Source organism: Bombyx mandarina, chromosome A1 (assembly GCF_030267445.1).
Source record: "Bombyx mandarina strain Sakado chromosome A1, ASM3026744v2".
NCBI lineage: Eukaryota > Metazoa > Arthropoda > Insecta > Lepidoptera > Bombycidae > Bombyx > Bombyx mandarina.
The window spans coordinates 7,316,724-7,335,809 of NC_143234.1; the positions used below are offsets into that span (position 1 = coordinate 7,316,724).

Genomic DNA, 19,086 nt, shown 5'->3' on the forward strand with positions numbered 1-19,086 from the left:
CAGGGAATTTGCACCATTTTGTTGAATTTAATAAAATTTAATATAGATATTATTTTTTTTATTGCCCTTGTAGGCAGACGAGCATACGGCCCACCTGATGGTGAGTGGTTACCGTCGCCCATGGACTTCAGCAATGCCAGGGGCAGAGCCAAGCCGCTGCCTACCGCTACGACGATAATATAACGAGAAATCCTCAAACCTCTATCGAACTGGTGATAGTGAAGATTTTGTAACTGTATTAGAGTGACTTTCCACAAAAAGCTACAGAATTGAGAAACACCAAAATTTTGTTTTTTGTTTTTTTTTTTTGCTTAGATGGACGAGCTCATACCCTACTGGTATTGAGTGGTTACTGGAGCTCATAGGCATCTACAACGCAAATGCGTCACCCACCTTGAGATATAAGCTCTAAGGTCTCAAAGCTACAACGGCCGCCCCACCCTTCAAACCGAAACGCATTACTGCTTCACGACAGAAACAGGCAGGGCGGTGGTACCTACCCGCGCGGACTCACAAGAGGTCCTACCACCAGTAATTACGCAAATTATAATTTTGCGGGTTTGATTTTTATTACACGATGTTATTCCTGTCTACTGAGACTACACAGACTACAGAATAGTATCTGAACAACGACATTTTTAAGTCGAAACAAAAACGACTCGTATTTACTGCTGCGACCGACGCGACGGCAGTGAAAACCTTGTGTAAACACCACTATATTTATATAAGATAATAATGAAATTAATTATAACATGACGCGTTTGTAAATATGGTTAATGAGATGAGTTGATTACATACTGTTATGTATATTTAGATAAATCGAACGTTCTAGATTGAAAAGCGAACGTTGCTTTTCGGTTAGATACATCATCTCATGTAATTTGACTACATTTTTTTATTGCTTAGATGAATGGACGAGCTCACAGCCCACCTGGTGCTAAGTGGTTGCTGGAGCCCATAGACATCTACAACGTAAATTTGCCACACACCTTGAGATATCAGTTCTAAGGTCACAAGTATAGTTACAACGGCTGCCCCACCCTTCAAACCGAAACGCATTACTGCTTCGCGGCAGAAATAGGCAAGGTGGTGGTACCTACCCGTGCGGACTCACAAGAGCTCCTACCACCAGTAATTTTTTTTATCAAAATTCTACATTGTCAATCCTAAACTTGTATAATTGTAATAAAATACATCTAAAATTTGGACAGTAAACTCTTAGTCTCAGTCTTTTAGATTAAGGAATTTAATTATAAAAATTCACAAAAGTGATTGTAGTGTTTCTATTGTTATTGTTCAAATTACATGTAAATCGAAAACGCCTACTAAATTAATATAAACAAAATTAAACAATATTCGATTTATTTTTATTGTACCACACCATAACCTAAAAACTACATCCGTAAAAGGTAAGAATGAAAATTAAATAATTTATTTCGAACGATTACCTATATTAATATAAATTAAATAAATAAACTTTGATGAAAATACTGATACTGAACTATATCCTTATTATCACATATTTATAATTTTAATATAAAACAAAATATACAATTTTTCATATTAAAACAAAACAATTTATTGTTATACATAGTAAAACCTTTTTTTAAAGATACATTGGTCGCATACTAGACCTTAAATAGGAATGTAGATAATATTGTAAATGTTCTTAAACAGTGCGATAGTAGGTACCGATTTACCACACATATAGAAAAATTTGAGACTTGAAATCCTAAAGTATTAAGTAAAGTCCCCAATTGACTATAAAAGAATACTATTCACTACCTATTTATTTTAAAAATATATATGTATTCATTTAATGATTATTAATTGTACTTACGGTAAATCATTAATAAGTTAATAATTCGTCAAATAAAACTATAATAATAAAGGCAAGAAGCAAACTTAATTTATGTTAGAAAAAAGACATTTTTTAAACTATATATCAAAGGCATACGTTCAGATGGCGATTTCAATATTTAATATTGTAATACTAGTTTCTATCTAGCTCTTCTTTATCAAATACCAAATCGACCGTTATTAATAATGTAAATTCAAATAAATAATTGGTTCAAAAATCATATTTTGCAGTAGAAAACAAAGGGAAACCAGATAGATAAAAGCGTATATTTCAAAAAAGTACTTTCAACTTTGTATTTCTGGTCTAAAAATTCACCTCTGACAACTTGCAGATACTTCAGAGGTATTGTCAGATTGTAAATAAAATTTAGATTCGATTTTCGTAAGAACAGTATTTTAAAAAAAATTAATTAAATCACTATCTTTTCACAAATGGCAACACTCAACGAACAAAAGTTGCCATACACAATTAAAATGTATGTTTGAGAAGTCTAAGCTTGTGTTATAACAGTACTAGATAAAAATAACAGTTCAAGGTCTAGTAAAATATTATAATTGTAAATAACAGAAAGATCTTACTTTTGGGTCTCATGACGCATCTACGGTATACAAATAGATATCTGAAACAAACAAACAAATTATGTTATTAAAGTGAAAACTACATATCCGAGAATACAATTATAGTTTTACGTAATTAGCAATTTCAATTGTCACATTTTTGATACACGTCAAGCTCAAACACGTGACTGCTTAGCGGAATAAGCAGGGTAGTGGACCTTGAGGGCCCACAATACATTCTTGTAGTCATTATACAAATATTAGGTACTTCCCGGTCACCGTCTACGCCGAACCCATCGCTTGAGCTCACAGAGCTCAAACTTGACGTTGTTGCTAACACGAACCTCAGTAAGAGCTGTGCTTCGCAGAATCTACCACCGGGTCGGAAACGCGACCCAATGAGAAAATCCGGCGAGAAACTCAGTGGGTTGTGTCTGTGGGTTAGTTTACTCGCCGAGACCTTCGTCGCAAGCCACGGGTTCGATGAGTACGTGACCGATGCTTGAGGCACCTAAAAGCACCGTTACTGGATCGGGAGGATCCGAAATGACGTGTTTTGGGGTAGGACACGAGCATATGGCCCATCTTATAGTAGGCAACGTCACTCATGGACGATAGCAATGAGCCAAGCCCCAACAAAATAAGTACTTTTTACAATACCCACCTCACCCTAAAGTTCCAGCAGCCAAAGAAGCTAGGACCACTAGGAGTGCCGTGACTACACCACCGGCGCCCACCCCGGCGCCGTAGACAGCGCCCGATTCCGCCGCCGTTCCGAAGTTGTCGGCTGCCGAGATTACGTCTGTCAAAGAGGCCCCCGGTCAGCGCACTGCCCAAGCGGCCGGCTCATCCATACCCACGATTATGTAGCTTTGTCACGAGTTTGTCAATATCGACAACAATATTTTTTTTGTTTTTTTAACGTCTACCCTCTACTATTTCAACATTGCCAGATGAAAAACCAAAAAACAAAAACTATACAAGGAAATGTATAAAGTACGAACCGGAATACCAAAGTTAATTAATACAATAATAAAAATACTACGGTCAGGAATTTGTCAATAGCGACAACAAATTTTTTTTTGTTTTTAATTTCTACCCTCTACTATTTCAATGTTGCCAGATGAAAAACAAAAAAAAAGTATACAAGAAAATGAATAAAATACGAACCAGAATACCAAAGTTAATTATAATTAATAATACAAATTATTTGCATATCTTTAAAACTACTATACAAGACAAGCTACAAAACCCATAGTTTAGATATGACCCGACCACTTGCATGCAGTGCTGAATAATAATAAAGATTTGATATTGAAATACTTAGCATATTTTTTTTGAATTTTTTAGGTTCAATAGACAGATTGAAATAAATTCGAAATAATCAACATATTTCAATATCAAGGTCTTAAAACAAGCAAATATGTGTTATTTAACATATGTTTTCTGAAATATAAAAATAAATATAATATGTATATTATTTAGCTTTCTTTGTTTTTGTTGTATAGTTTATGCGAATGACTGTAAATTTTTAAACTTTTCTTAGTGCTGTAAGGAGTTTGAGCCTCAAACTTTGAGGTATGATGTCGAAGTTCCGATCGCGCATTGTGTCCGGGTCTTCGAGCTGGAATATATTACTGCTTTACCACAGAATCAGTCTATAGATTATTGATGCGAGAATTCGTCGATTAAGACGAGTGAACTAACCCATAGACACAGCCCACTGAGTTTCTTGCTAGATTTTCTCAATGTTTTTTTTATTGCTTAGATGGGTGGACGAGCTCACAGCCCACCTGATCCCACCTGGAACCCATAGGTATCCACAACGTAAATGCGGCACCCACCTTGAGATATAAGTTCTAAGATCTCAGTATAGTTACAACGGCTGCCCCACCCTTCAAACCGAAACGCATTACTGCTTCGCGGCACAAATAGGCAGGGTGGTGGTACCCACCCACGCGGACTCACAAGATGTCCTATCACCTACCACCAGTAAAAGTCGCGATTCCGATTCTGTAGTAGATTCTGCGAAGCACTACTCTTGCCAGGGCTAGTGTTAGAAAATTGTTTCAGGTTGAGCCGGTTATTCACCTACCAGTCACAATGTAGTTGGAATAACCCCTTAAACCGCCAGCGATAAGGTAGGGAATAAAAAAAAACGATTTCCACAATACTATGTAGCCTCAATAATTATCTTTTCACTTGCATTATGTATGCATCAAAAACTTATAACCATATTTGTACAGACGTTGTAATTACAATGAAGTTAATATATACACACATAAAAATAAATATTTGTAGGTGTAAATATTGTTAAGTACAAAAAATAATATAAAGGCAGTATTAGTGCAAAATCATATATACAAATTTAGATTCAAAATATACAACAAAAGCATAAATTAGGATCTATTAGTCACACGGATTAATAGTGTGTGTGTGCATGTTTTTAGTATCGCGTGTAGTTTTTTGTTGGTCTCCAAACTGCTAGAACTTAAAGAATCATTCAATGAAATGTTTATAAAAAAAAACTAATTACTATATACAATACAACAAATACTATATTAAACTAATACCAACTATTTTTAACACAAAACGACAATTTAATGAATGAACGTACCTATGTAGTCAATGACTTCCACGGTGAACGAGTGAGCGAATGAATCAACAAAACATTAAAAACGGTTTAAGAACAATTAAAAATGAAATCCATTATTAAATATGACTATGTACTATACTAGTTTTTATAAATTAAAAAGTAACAAGACCAGTAAGTAAACTAGTACAATACGTTTTTAAATTACTTTCAAATAATCCCATAAAGAATGAGTTGAATAATGTATTTCCTAAATCTAATCTGATGTCAAGTAAATCATGCAAAAACGATTTTGCGTTCAACGAGGGACTTCGACTTAACAATAAAAAAAACCGTTACCTTGATTAAATTAAATCATAGATTAATAATAGCGATTTTAAAAATTATCAGCATAACTATCCATGCAATAAAGTAATTGTTGGCGTAAATCACAGATTAATAATATCCATTTTAAAATTTATTAGCATAATCGGCCATGCAATAGAGTAATAAACTTTAGTCTAATCTGTGCTATCACAGTTCGATCTAACTAATGCTAAGTACTGGTAGTGTTGTGATTTTGGCACGAGTATTTGCCACCATACATGTGCTGAGAAGCAGCAATGCTTGTTTGAAGGTTGGGAATTTTGTACCATTGAGGCTAAGACCTTGCTTGTCGAGATATATGGGAGGTGGCATTTATGCTGTCTATGGACTTTTGTAACCATCTTGATACCAGACGGGTCGCTCATCCATATACACAATAAATCAAACCATATAACTTGGAAGGGAAATTAAGGGGACGAGTGGAGAAGTAATACAGGTAATCGTCCTATAACACGGTAGATACGTCCATACAAAGTTCCGCGTAGTGCGAAATCATGTTATATGTGACTAGAAGCCAGTACAACAACAGTATTTTTTCCGAATGAAACATCTCAATGTACCTTTATCTGTTTTTTACATATTATACATAAAAAATCACCTGTGGCACTCGGGGACTGCCGCGGTAAAGCTATTGCATAGTATTTTTAATCAACTTATGCAATTATAATTACACAATAATAAATTAATATTAAAACAATAATAAAATAAAACCACGCTGTATTTATAAATATTAACAAAAACAAAACATTAACTGTCCCCTTCACTCTCATAAGCTAGACCGCGCGAGAAAGAGATAGGCAGATTTTTCATGATGCACATGCAGTGCCACGTCACGCCGCAAGCTTATTCACAAATACTACACCAGCACAACGTGTGAATGTGTTTAACGCGAGCTACATGGTAGTTGGAGTGGGGAGTGTTATGTTTTATTTTCGTTACGGAATTTCTTGATTCGGGCACCGCACTCAAAGCCCGCGATAAAAGCTATGCAATAGTTTAAAAATAAGCAGTAAAGTTTCAGTTATTCAGATATATTATGTGTTCATAATGCATAATGTAATTTTGTAAATAATTTTTGGGGAATTTTCCTTTTCGCGTTAGAGTCAAAACCGTGTTGTAAAATACCGTGTTATAGTGGGGTTACCTGTATTTCGTTCGGATTTATAGAATAATGTTTATAGTTCAGTACAGTAAAAGTTCCTTATTCGCGCTTTCTTAATTCGCGTTGTCACTATTTGCGGATTTAAAACATGCAATCCAATTCCTATATTCGCGGCTAAAGATTTCTTAATTCGCGGATTTAATAGATACATCAGTACATAAGCTATGATAAAAAGGATTCCAATATGTACGTATCCAACCGAACTTGTTTTGTAAGCGCGCTATTCCATATTCACGTTATCTGTATTCGCGAACTAATTACGGAACATATACTGAGCGAATAATGAGATTTTACTGCACGCAATAATAAGTAATGAACTATTATTTTACGTCACTACTTAATTAATTTGACTACTTAATAAAACCCCACTTAACGAGTGCACGCGCCAAGTCTCAGTTCGCAAACTATGGAGAACATCTGTCAAGGCTTTAATAAACAAGAATTCCACATCACATGATGATGATGATGACTTAATTCATTTCTAATAGGTATTATTGATGGATTTTTTAATTGATTTTTTTAATATCAGACTGTAAGTTAGCTGTGAGTTTTATTTTTAAAGCCTCTTACCTCCATATCTGTTTAGGAGTGACATCACAACGCCATTGCTCCATCCGAAGCCGGTTTGGACGACGTATTCTCCGCCGCCACCCAGCCCACCCAGAATCGTGGCGTCGTACTGTTGTGACATTCATTTTAAGACTTATATTACTTATACTTAGAGGAAGAGAAGCATACGGCCCACCAAGCATTTTCACGGTGGGTGGCGCATTTACGTTGTAGATGTCTATGGGTAACCACTTAACACCAGGTGAGCTGTGAGCTCATCCACCTAATGGTGAGTGGTTATCGTCACTCATGGATGTCAACAATGCCAGGGGTAAAGTCAATTTAACACTCTCCACAAGCCTCGTTTGAGTTTGAGTACTTTCTTTTATTGCCCTTGTAGGCAGACGAGCATACGGCTGACCTAATGGTGACTGGTCACCGTGGCCCATGGACTTCAGCAATGCCAGGAGCAGAGCCAAGCCGCTGCTTACCGAAAACAAAGTGAGGGATTATACGGGTGAGCGATTCTGGTTTCCGAGAGCCAATAAAATAACCAGCCAATCCTATTATTCTTCCTCATTCCAGTTTGCTACGAGTTTATCTCGTGGTATAGTGGAACCCAAGTCCATTCCTACATCTAACTCGTAGCTGAAGTATCCTGCTTTTATTTCCCTTAATCACTAATTTGAGGTCTGGTTGGAGTATCAAGCAATGAAATAGCGAAAATGAGGATTTCGACCTATACATCTCAAGTACACATTTAATTTGTTTTTTATATGTACTCCGACAATCACTTACTGGTTTGCTCTGAGCAAGTCTGTCTATTTGCATCGATGAGAACGTACCTTCTCCAGCATGGCGGCCTTCTGCTTCCATACTTCGAAGTTACTTCGCACCCACTTAGTGGCGAGTTCGGTGGCGTATCTCATCGCCTCCGGGTGCCCGGTGTTGGCTAGGCCCATTATGACGATGTACTGGAGAGGCGGCCATGCGTTGGGATAGTCCCACTGTTCGCCGGTGTGCTCGAACGTTGTTGGGATTCCACCTTCGAAGATGTCCATCTAGGGGACGGATTACAACAAATAAGAAACGTCCGTGGTTCTACGGCATCTTTGGGTGGCGGCATTTACGGAACCCATACACATCTGGGTTCCGGTAACCACTTATCATCAGTGGACTGCGAGCTCGTCCACCCATCTAAGCAAAAAAAAAGAACTGAAAAACAAAATTTTGGTGGTTCTCAATTCTGTAGCTTTTTGTGGAAAATCACTTTGATACAGTTACAAAGTCTTCACTATCACCAGTTCGATAGAGTTTTGAGGATTTCTCGTTATTAAATTTTGTTAAAGGCAACAAACAAAATGGTGCAAATTCCCTTTGAATAGTCCTGCTCTCTATCTTATACTAACCAATAAGCACACAGGTGGGCTGTAAGCTCGCCCGCCCATCAAAAAACAAGAGGAAAAAACTGACCAAGCAATAATGAAAAAACTTTGAGAGTGGTAGAGATATTCAATTTTTTGCAAGTGTGATTGGCGGTCTCATGAGAACGAAAAAGGCAATTAATCAGATATTTACCATCACAAAATCTTATTACTAAAACCAGGTTACTGCGAGAGGTCAAGTTAAAAAATAAAATGTGAGTGTATGTGCAAGTCACACACAGTAGAAGTGAAACTTAAAGGCACTCCGAGAGCCACGACAGAGTGCACGGACGTCAAAAACACACTGAACTAGTCGGGGACGCGAGACCGTCTGGAGCGCTTCGTGATTTGTCGGCGCCGCTCGGAGCCGCTTCGGCCAGCCAATCGCGGCACACTTATCTTTTCGTTTCGTTTCATTTCGTTTCGTTTCATTTCGTTTCATCGAGTTTGAAATCACACACAACGATTCTAAAGAAGTTTCACTTCAAAAATTTGATCACGTACCTTGACTTTATCCAAATAATTGACGACTCTATTCACGAAGTAATCCTTTCTCGCTTTATCGTAGCTGCCGGCCCAGAGCGGTGACAGGTTGGATGGGTAAAAGTAGTCTCTCCTGCGACCAGACTCGAGGCTGTAGTCCAACCAAACTCCCACGTCTTCGTGCCACAAAAGCTGCAGGAAGATCAAGGATATTTTAACCAATCGTTTAATTGTATCAGAGGCCCATTATGCGTATTACATCTCACACGCAGACGCACACGCACACGTACACAGCCGCGCACACGCACACGCACACGCACACGCACACGCACACACACACACACACACACACACACACACACACACACACACACCAACCAACACATCCTTAATCCAATATGGTAGCAATAAAATTTCTCCAATTTCTTATAGTACATTCATTACATTAATAGATTAAAAGACGTTTTTACATTGAACTAGTGGTCCCGCAGAAGTCGAAATTCGACTTTAATCGATTGAAATTTTATGTTTAAGCATTATTATGGTTCTATTGTCAAATACTATTGTACTTATATAATATAATCACAGATTTCGCCAAAACTACACTGTACATACATAATAATAAAGACAAACAATATTCATCTATGCTCAATTTGACCACAGACTTTAAACACTTAACAAAAGTTTGACAATTGACAATAAACAAAGAGTATATTTATATATTATTATATGTTGTGTCAAATACATGGTAGTGTGTGTAATGTTTTCTTTATTGATTTAATGTATATTTTATGCATTATTTTAAAGAAATATTACCTAGCGTTGTTCACTTCTTCTCTACATTCTCTATAAGTGTGGGAAATTTCATACTCCTCCGTCCGCGCAATTTTCGTAAAAAGGGATCCAAGGTTTTTGCTTCACGTATTAATATATAGATAGTGGTCCCCTCCAGCAGTCGAAACTCGACTTTAATTAATTTTAATTATAAGTTTGTACATTTTTATACTTTTATGGTCACAATTCTATGATCATCATTTCTCTTATAATCATTATTCTACAATCACAGATTTCGCCAAGACTTCGCTATAGACAAATAATATTAAAGACAAACAATAAATAATTAATCTATTCTCAATTAGACCACAGACTTTGATAATCAACAAAAGAGTACATATGCATGTGTGTGTCAAATACATGGTATTGTGTGTAATGTTTTTTTTAAATTCATTTGTTGTATTTCTTTGCACAATTAAAAAAAATACATTTTGCTCTCTTTCTCTATGTTCTCTATAAGTGTGGGAAATTTCATACTCCTTTTTCATAATAAGGGGTACCGAATTTTTGCTTTACGTGTTAATATATTAAATATAGATTAGTTTAATAGATAATTGATATCCGACTTTATGACACTGTCGAATTATTATAATATAATATTTAGGAATACCTCTTCGATAGCTTCCATGAAGTCATCGTGTATCCGCCTATAGTAAGATGCTTTCTCCTCATTTTGAAGGCGGGTGTGGTACTCCATCATGAGCTGCGCGTTCCAGCACAAGATCGCGTTGAGGTCGACGGGAATTATCGACCTCACCTTCAAATTGGTTAGATTACCTAAAATATGAGGGTAGAATTTACTGATGGTAATCGTTGCTTCAGGCCTAATAATGTCGGTCTTCAGATATATGGATGATATTATAATCATTTTTTACTGGTGGTAGGACCTCTTGTGAGTCCGCGCGGGTAGGTACTATCGCCCCGCCTATTTCTGCCGTGAAGCAGTAGTGCGTTTCGGCTTGAAGGGAGGGGTAGCCGTTGTAACTATACTGAGACCTTGAACTTACATCTCAAGGTGGGTGGCTCATTTACGTTGTAAATGTCTATGGGCTGCAGTAACTACTTAACACCAGGTGGGCTGTGAGCCTATCCACCCATCAAGCAATAAATAAATAAAATATGTATCTCCTGCGAGATCACTACTAAACAATAAAGATACATTGTTGTTTAGTAAGCTCATACTTCGCACAAAGCAATGTAAAGTAATTTAGGCGCCACCGCGTTCATTCGAGGCCATTGACCCCTCGTCTGTTCATTATTAATTGCGATACATTGCGTACTGAGCACAAAACTTTATTCATTAACTTCAAATGTTATTTTTGTGGTTTTGTATAAGTTAAACGAATTTTAATCTTATATAAAATTCTCGTGTCACGGGGTGCGTGATTGAACTCCTCCGAAACGGCTCGACCGATTTTCGTGAATCTTAGCGTGCATATCGGTCTTTAATTTTTTTGACAAGATTTTCATTTTTATTTTTATTTTGTCATGTATTAAAATAAAAAATCTGATGTTACTCTCAATTTTTCATCCCTCTATGATCAACCCCTATTTTTTATTTGTTAATTATAAACTTGGCATGATTTTTTTTTAAATTTTGTCATGACTTAAAATAAAAAAAATCATATTACTCTCAATTTTCACTTTTATACGATCAACCCCTATTTTTCCATCCCGATTTTTATTTTTTTTAACTATGCACAGATCCGCAATAAGGCAAGATGGCAATTAAATATTATAATTGTAGTACGATAAATTCTTATTCAGAGTTTATAATTTCAAGTTCCTTTAATTATGATTTTTTTAAATTCAATTTGATCTCCCGCCCAGTTATCCCCGCCAGGTGTCATCACTCATCCAGCAAACATCACGTAGTAGGGATAGGGACGAAGCCGGTCTCCTGTCTTACTCACTATACATTTTTCAGCCATGTTTTTTTAGTTTTATTTGTGTATCAATCGTAGCTTGCCAACATTGTTTTATTGGTTTTATTTGTGTATCAATAGTATGTTCAGTAGGTCTGAGAATCTGCTACTATCTATTTTTCATACTCCTAAGTGATAAGGGTTGTCCACCCTAAACATTTATTTTTTATTTTTATTTTTTGGATAATTTTTTTTTGGTTATAATGAGGTATTATGTGGTTGAATGAGGTTTTTGAGAATTTTATATATTAGACTAGAATTTCCCTACAAATCTTATTTAAGGCAACACAACGTTTGCCGGGTCAGGTAGTATTTTTATAAATGAATACCACGCTTTTTTTACAATAAAATCATTTTTTCTTACACTATTTTTAATTCAAATTTATTTTCTATTTTTTAGTTGGATTTTCTATAAAAGTATTTTTTTTAAACTATTTTTTATTTTTTAGTTGAATTTCAATTTTCTCAATATTTTTTTAAATTTCGAATTATCATCGGTTCTTAATAAGTATGCCAACTTTCGAGTTAATCCGACGTTTTGAAGGGGCTCAAAATCGTGTTCAAAGATTCCGTTACATACTAACATACATACGTCTGAAGCTAATAAAAGCGTATTAAATATCACTCACCTTTATTGGTTCCGTTCAGTATGAACCATCGTGATGAGAAATCCCAGCCGGATTCAGCGGCTGCCTTCAATTCAGCGTACAATTCTTCTTTCTTCTCAGTTGTGTCAAAATGTCTGCGTGTATATGAACATTAACCTCGTTTAAATGGTCCCAATAAAGTAATCTTTTTTGTTATTGCCTAGATGGTTGGACGATTTCACGGCCCACCTGGTGTTAAATGGTTAACGGTGCCCATAAACATCTACAACAGTGTTTCTCAGCCTTTTTTGTGGCATGCCCCACTGTAACATTTCTAAAACTTTAATGCCCCCCATACGTAATTTTTAATATTAAAAAATTGATTTGTGCACTTAAGGAACATAAATGATAGGTTTTAGGAAGAAATCACTATGAAATTATTATCAAAACACAGTAAGTAATATTTCAAAACATATAATAAAAAACTGAAATTCAAATTCAAACTAATTTAAATACAGATTTTCTATATTAATTTAGTGCGATTGCCCCCCTTTTTTTATCAAATTGCTTCTTTGTGAGGCGTGGTCCCCACGTTGGGAAACACCGGTCTACAGCGTAAATGCCGCCATCCACCATAAGATATGAATTCTAAGATCTCAGTTTTTACAGCACAACGGCTGCTCCGCCTTTCAAACAAAAACGTATTACTGCTTCACGGCAGAAATAGGCAGGGCGGTAGTATCTACCTGTGCAGACTCACAAGAGATCCTACCACCAGTAATTACGTAAATTATAATTTTGCGGGATTGATTTTTATTACACGATGTTATTCCTTCACCGTGGAAGTCAACCGTGAACATTTGTTAAGTACGTATTTCATTAGAAAAATTGGTACCCGCCTGCGGGATTCGAACACCGGTGCATCGCTACATACGAATGCACCGGACGTCTTATCTTTTAGGCCGCGACGACTTACAATGGTATTCGTAGTGTGTTCAGAACGCTCACCTAGCACAGTCGACGTCTTCTTTGTAGCTCTCCGGCCTCGGACCCTGAGAATTATCCATGTACATCGCCATTTTCAATCTGAAAAACAAGATTACGAAATGTAAAAGAACGCCTTAACCTACAGTTAAGTGACAAGGAACCCATAGACACAGCCCACTGAGTTACTTGCCGGATATTCTCAGTGGGTCGCGTTTCCGATCCGGTGATAGATTCTGCGAAGCACTGCTCTTGCTAGGGCCGGTGTTAGCAACACTCCGGTTTGAGCTCCGAGAGCTCACCTACACGTCAAGGCGAAGCTGAAATAGCCTCTCAAGGCTATTAGCATGGGAAGGGAAAAAAAGAGACAAGTTTTTTATTGAGATTTGCGGGTAGATTATCCTATAAATTATCGACTAAGGATTACGACCAAATCGACGATTGGTCGGATCTAGTTTACATCACAACGTAGATTAGGTTTAGTTTAGAGGGTTCCATGGTGTACTGACCTAGGTTCTAGGTTTTCACCTAGGAAAGGACCGGATTAGGTGGGCTTCTTTTGAACGCGGTTCGCAGTCGTGGGTCCCGAAGTAAAGAATACGGTAGCCATATCAGCTATGCTATGAAGACTTCAACCATATGTCGTACTTAGACTGCGACAGTAATGCAATGATGTCCATGGGCTACAGCAATCATATAAAATAACTGTTTGATCGCCTAGAGCAATGGCAAAAAATTGCATAATGCATAGTCAAAACCTAAATAAGCATCAATCGATTCGTACTTCTTCCCTTCGTGGTTAACTTCGATGGTGTGATTCGTCATCCAGTAGTCGAACTCTTTGTCCAGGGTGTGGATGTGCTCCCTCAGGTATTCCAGGTCATCGGTGTCTTCCATTAGTAGCTGCACCATCGGTATTAGAAGGGGAGGTTGAGATCTGATGAAAGATATTGTGAGATCAATTAAGAGTTAACTAAAACATAGCACGACCTGCGAATATTGTATTCGGTACGGACCAACTGACACTATCTCGATCGGCTACGCCGCCATAGCCCTCTAAGACTACCGGCTTAGGTAGGAAAAAAACCGCTGGTTAATTCTATATTACTGCGGCGGGTAGCCGTCATAGAACGTAAGATATTTGACAGATTTCTGAATCTCGCTTACGACATTTTCAAGAAAAGTTTGCATAAAATATACAAGTTCCGAACAACAACATTCGGACCGTCGGTCTACCGAGCAATATCATTATTACACAACAAAGGACTATCCAACTAAGTGTGTTCCACTTTGAGACATAAAATTGAAACATCAACTTCATTGGAACTACCTTAGAAACGCATGACAGGAGAAATAGGCACTGATTCTAAACACCAATATAGAGAACTAGAGATTTTATCTAATTATGTTAGGGAGTGTTAAAAGCCACACTGGGAGATGTACCCATTATGTCTATTTCTGACGCGATTAATGTTTCGCGTTGGAAACAGGCTTTATTTTTAGGCACTAATATGGAACACTATACACTTCACTGGTGGCAGGACGATTTATGAGTCCGCACGGACGCCTATTTCTGCCGTGAAGCAGTAATGCGTTTCGGTTTGAAGGGCAGCCGTTGTAACTATACTGAGACCTTAAAACTCATATAAGGTGAGTGGCGGTGATTACGTTGTAGATGTCTATGGGCTCCGGTAACCACTTAACACCAGGTGGGCTGTGAGCTCGTCCACACATCCAAGCAATAAAAAAAAAAAAAAAAGGTGGGCTGTTAGCTCGTCCACCGATCTATGCAAAAAAATATGATGTTTGGGAGCGTTACACGCCACACTAGAAGGTATATCCAACTTGACTATTTCTGCTGCAGAGCAGACCGGTTCGAATATTAGGGTTAAGTTTTATTCAAATAAAGTTGATACTTGTCCTTTGGTCTTCATGTGACGTTGCTTATCGACCAGTAACTACTTAACATCAAAGAGCCCGCGACCCACTCTACCGAAATACGTCAATAAACGTATCAAATGGTTTTTATGAGGAAAAAGATTTATCGTACCTCATAAGATAATAAATTCTGCCGCCATTCGGTATGAAGCCGTATCTATCGACTATACTGAGTAAATTGTTGACCATGCCCTTCGCTGTGGTCCTCATCTCCGAGAGCAGCAGACCTTTGATGATCCAGTATGAGTCCCAGTAGTAGAACTCACGGAAACGACCACCTGTACAATAATCACATATCATTACGGATTCCATTAACGGTGCTTTTAGGTACCACAAGCACCGGTCTCCGTCCTCGCCGAACCCGTCGCTTACGACGAAGGGCTCGACGAGTAAATTAACCCTCAGACACAGCCCACTGAGTTTCTCGCCGGATCTTCTCAGTGGGTCGCGTTTCCGATCCGGTGGTAGATTCTGCGAAGCACGGCTCTTGCTAGGGCCAGTGTTAGCAACACTCCCGGTTTGAGCCCCGTGAGCTCACCTACACGTCAAGGAAAAGCTGAAATAGCCTATCATGGCTATCAGCATAGGTAGGGGAAAAAAAAGAGAAACTCGTGGAGTAGGATGGCGAAAGGGAAGGCAGCACTTTCGGTCTCTTTGTCCTCACAGAGTTTTGTCTCAGCGGGAACGGAAAATTTACTGTACATTTATTAATTACGTTTCAATTACTTCCACTGCACCGACTCCACACATGAAGTTAGGATCCGATTGTACAAGCCCCGTTACAAAATAAGGTAGACTGGATCGGACTTCCATTTCACGTTCTAGGCGTGTAGAAGATCTAACGAAGCCGACCCTGTAATAAATGACCGCCCACAAACGGATGTCCACACCCCAACTTGATATTCAATAAATCAGCCCAACCTCTGTGCTTAGTGCGAGTTTTTTAACGTAAGTAACTAACTACTTGAGACCTTAGAACTCATATCTCAAGGTGGGTGGCGCATTTACGTTGTAGATGTCTATGGGTTCCACTAACCACTTAACATCAGGTGGGCTGTGAGCTCGTCCAGCCATCTAAGCAATAAAAAAAAACGTTCATGATAGCGTAAAAGTTAACTCAAATTTGTACGAAGTTGGAACGTTTGCCGCTTGGGGCGCTGTTCCAACTGCATACAAATTTTAGTTAACTTTTACGCTATCGAGAACGTTAAAAAACTCGCACTAAGCACACTGTATATCAGTAAACTCACCTGGAACAATAAAAGGATGCTCCACGTATATAATGGAGTATAAGTCTGGACTCTCTTTGACTGCTTCCTTCATCTTCCTCCCGAGATCGAGCCATAAATCGTTCAAAGCTGATGCCCATTTGTGCAACAACGGATCCTTGATTTTAGCAAGAAATCCTGTGAACGAAACGCGATTCTAATTAATAAAATTACGGTCATATAATATATACAGTTAAATACACGTACAAAGTTATGTTCGACTTGTGCAATGAGAAAAATCGATGATAAAACAATTTCATTTTTTCATTTCTAGTCATCAAAAGGATATTAGACGTCCGGTGCATTGGTATTCCCGCCGGCGGGTAATAATTTTACTAATAAAATACGTACTTAAGAATTGTTTACGATTGACTTCCACGGTGAAGGAATAACATCGTGTAATAAAAATCAAACCCACAAAATTTTTATTTGCGTAATTACTGGTGGTAGGACCTCTTGTGAGTCCGCGTGGGTAGGTACCACCACCCACCCTATTTCTGCCGTGAAGCAGTAATGCATTTCGGTTTGAACGGTGGAGCAGCCGTTGAAACTATACTGAGACCTTAGAACTCATATCTCAAGGTGGGTGGCGGCATTTACGTTGTAGATGTCTATGGGGTCCAGTAACCATTTTGCACCCGGTTTGCCGTGAGCTCGTTGTCAAGTTATTTAATAAATATATAAAAATAAAGATTGCCATTAAAGATTTGCCAACATTTTTAAGGTTTTCACCCCAGAAAGCCCCACTTTCGTCTTCTGAATGTTTTTTTAATTGAATATGCATTTTCGATAAGGGCTCATCTCTGAAAATGTAAAATGTTCAGGAAATGAAAAAAACTGATTATTTTCTAAAGCAGTGTAAATTTAAAAAATATTATATATTTTAGTGTTAATTAGCAATTGAAAATTACTGGAATTATTATAACATGGGTGTAGATAAGCCTCAAAACTACATGTATATGAAAAAACGTATTTGACAGAATATGCGACATGTGCTCTTTTCGAAATTGCATATTCAATTAAACTCCATTAGAGATAAAAAAAAAACTAAAATTCGGTTTAATTTGCATTTTCGTGAAAAATGAACGCATGCCGATCGTCCATTTTCAACGGATTCATTCACTCACCGGGGTTATGCTTCCAATCACTAGGCCTCCAGTTTTCAAATTCCGAACCCTCAGGATCGAAGTTCTGATTCACGAACTCCTGTATGTCCGCTTTAGTTGGATTAGAATCTGTCCTGAAATTAATATTTTTAATTTGCATTTAATATTTTTTTTTTTATTTATTGCATAGATGGGTTGACGAGCTCACAGCCCACCTGGTGTTAAGTGGTTACCGGAGCCCATAGACATCTACGACGTAAATGCGCCACCCACCTTGAGATATGAGTTCTAAGGTCTCAGTATAGTTACAACGGCTGCCCCGCCCTTCAAACCGAAACGCATTTCTGCTTCACGGCTGAAATGGGCGGGGTGCGGACTCATAAGAGGTCCTACCACCAGTAAAACACGAACACATAATATATACAAGATGTTCCTCATTAGCTTTTAAATGATTTAGACGGGGTTATATTCTGTACTAAATTCATGTCGCAATTTAAAGACATGAACGTAATTTTTTATCTATTATATGTATGTAGTTCTGCTCTTAAATGCTACCTAAAATAAATAATAATTAATATTCACATTTATTTATTAACTTGTGTATGTATTAGCGTAGTATTTATGTACTTATGTATGTAGTATTATGAATAAGTGGTAGGCAGAGGCTTGGCTCTGCCCCTGGCATTGCTGATGGGCGACGGTAACCACTCACCATCACGTGGGCCGTATGCTCGTCGGCCTGCGCGGGCAATAAAAAAAAATACACCGACGTCGCTGACGTTATTAAATAAAAACCTTTTTCGTGGATTCAATTCTAATTTTTTTATTGGATATGCGCTTAATTTCCTTTTCACTCAAGCCTTTGGTATGTATGTGTAGGGGATAGCTTTTATTCTATTTAATCATATTGCGCACAGAATAGAACCGGTTTTATTTCAATTACATTAGTCCCCACATTTGCCACAAAAATGAAACAAAACTCATTTTAGGCGAACAACAATGAAAACAATAAATTGGACCAAAAAATTTTGAAAACATTCCTCCAAAATGGTGACGAATGTTTCTCACCTGCTCATCATGTCATAGAAGTGCTCCAAAGTGATGTTTGGTGACATTTTGATTTTCATGTCCACAAACGTCTTGGAGTCATTGTAGAGGCCTGCCATTTGGACCGTGTTTAACAACGGTCCGTGGCAGTAAATCATACTGAAAAAAAAAAAGTTATTTTATTTTTTATTTTTTTATTGCTTACATGGGTGGACGAGCTCACAGCCCGCCTGATGTTAAGTGGGCAGCGGAGCCCATAGACATCTACGAGATAAATGCCGCCACTCACCTCGACATACGAGTTTGAATTTGAATTTGAATAAGGTCTCAGTTTTTACAGTAGTTGTTCACGGCATATTAGAGTATATTTCAAAGGCACTATAATATGTATTTGAGACAGAA

At 37.6% G+C, this 19,086-nt stretch overlaps 2 protein-coding genes across 10 annotated transcripts in view; both read right to left on the reverse strand.

The window, feature by feature from the left end:
- Treh-2 (trehalase-2) overlaps positions 1 to 19,086 on the reverse strand; it is an 80,572-nt gene that overhangs the window by 12,579 nt on the left and 48,907 nt on the right. For 2 of the 9 annotated variants that reach the window (XM_089739882.1, XM_089739881.1), the window contains exons 3-15: positions 18,706 to 18,843; positions 17,659 to 17,771; positions 16,514 to 16,669; positions 15,376 to 15,541; positions 14,110 to 14,262; positions 13,350 to 13,427; positions 12,384 to 12,496; positions 10,440 to 10,606; positions 9,017 to 9,187; positions 7,934 to 8,149; positions 7,110 to 7,218; positions 5,036 to 5,050; positions 3,088 to 3,220 (exon numbers count right to left, since the gene is read on the reverse strand). In XM_089739882.1, the coding sequence (XP_089596008.1) occupies positions 3,088 to 3,220; positions 5,036 to 5,050; positions 7,110 to 7,218; positions 7,934 to 8,149; positions 9,017 to 9,187; positions 10,440 to 10,606; positions 12,384 to 12,496; positions 13,350 to 13,427; positions 14,110 to 14,262; positions 15,376 to 15,541; positions 16,514 to 16,669; positions 17,659 to 17,771; positions 18,706 to 18,843 (1,728 nt within the window). Of the gene's footprint in view, positions 1 to 1,345; positions 2,481 to 3,082; positions 3,221 to 5,035; positions 5,051 to 7,109; positions 7,219 to 7,933; positions 8,150 to 9,016; positions 9,188 to 10,439; positions 10,607 to 12,383; positions 12,497 to 13,349; positions 13,428 to 14,109; positions 14,263 to 15,375; positions 15,542 to 16,513; positions 16,670 to 17,658; positions 17,772 to 18,705; positions 18,844 to 19,086 lie in introns of those variants that run through there. The other 7 variants (XM_028188530.2, XM_028188532.2, XM_089739884.1 and 4 more) reach the window with 6 other exon arrangements.
- The window catches only part of FoxP (forkhead box transcription factor P), a 210,920-nt gene continuing 207,402 nt past the window's right edge, over positions 15,569 to 19,086 (reverse strand). The window contains exon 20 of the transcript XR_016325711.1: positions 15,569 to 15,801. The gene's annotated coding sequence lies outside the window, so the exon portion shown is untranslated. The remainder of the gene's footprint in view (positions 15,802 to 19,086) is intronic.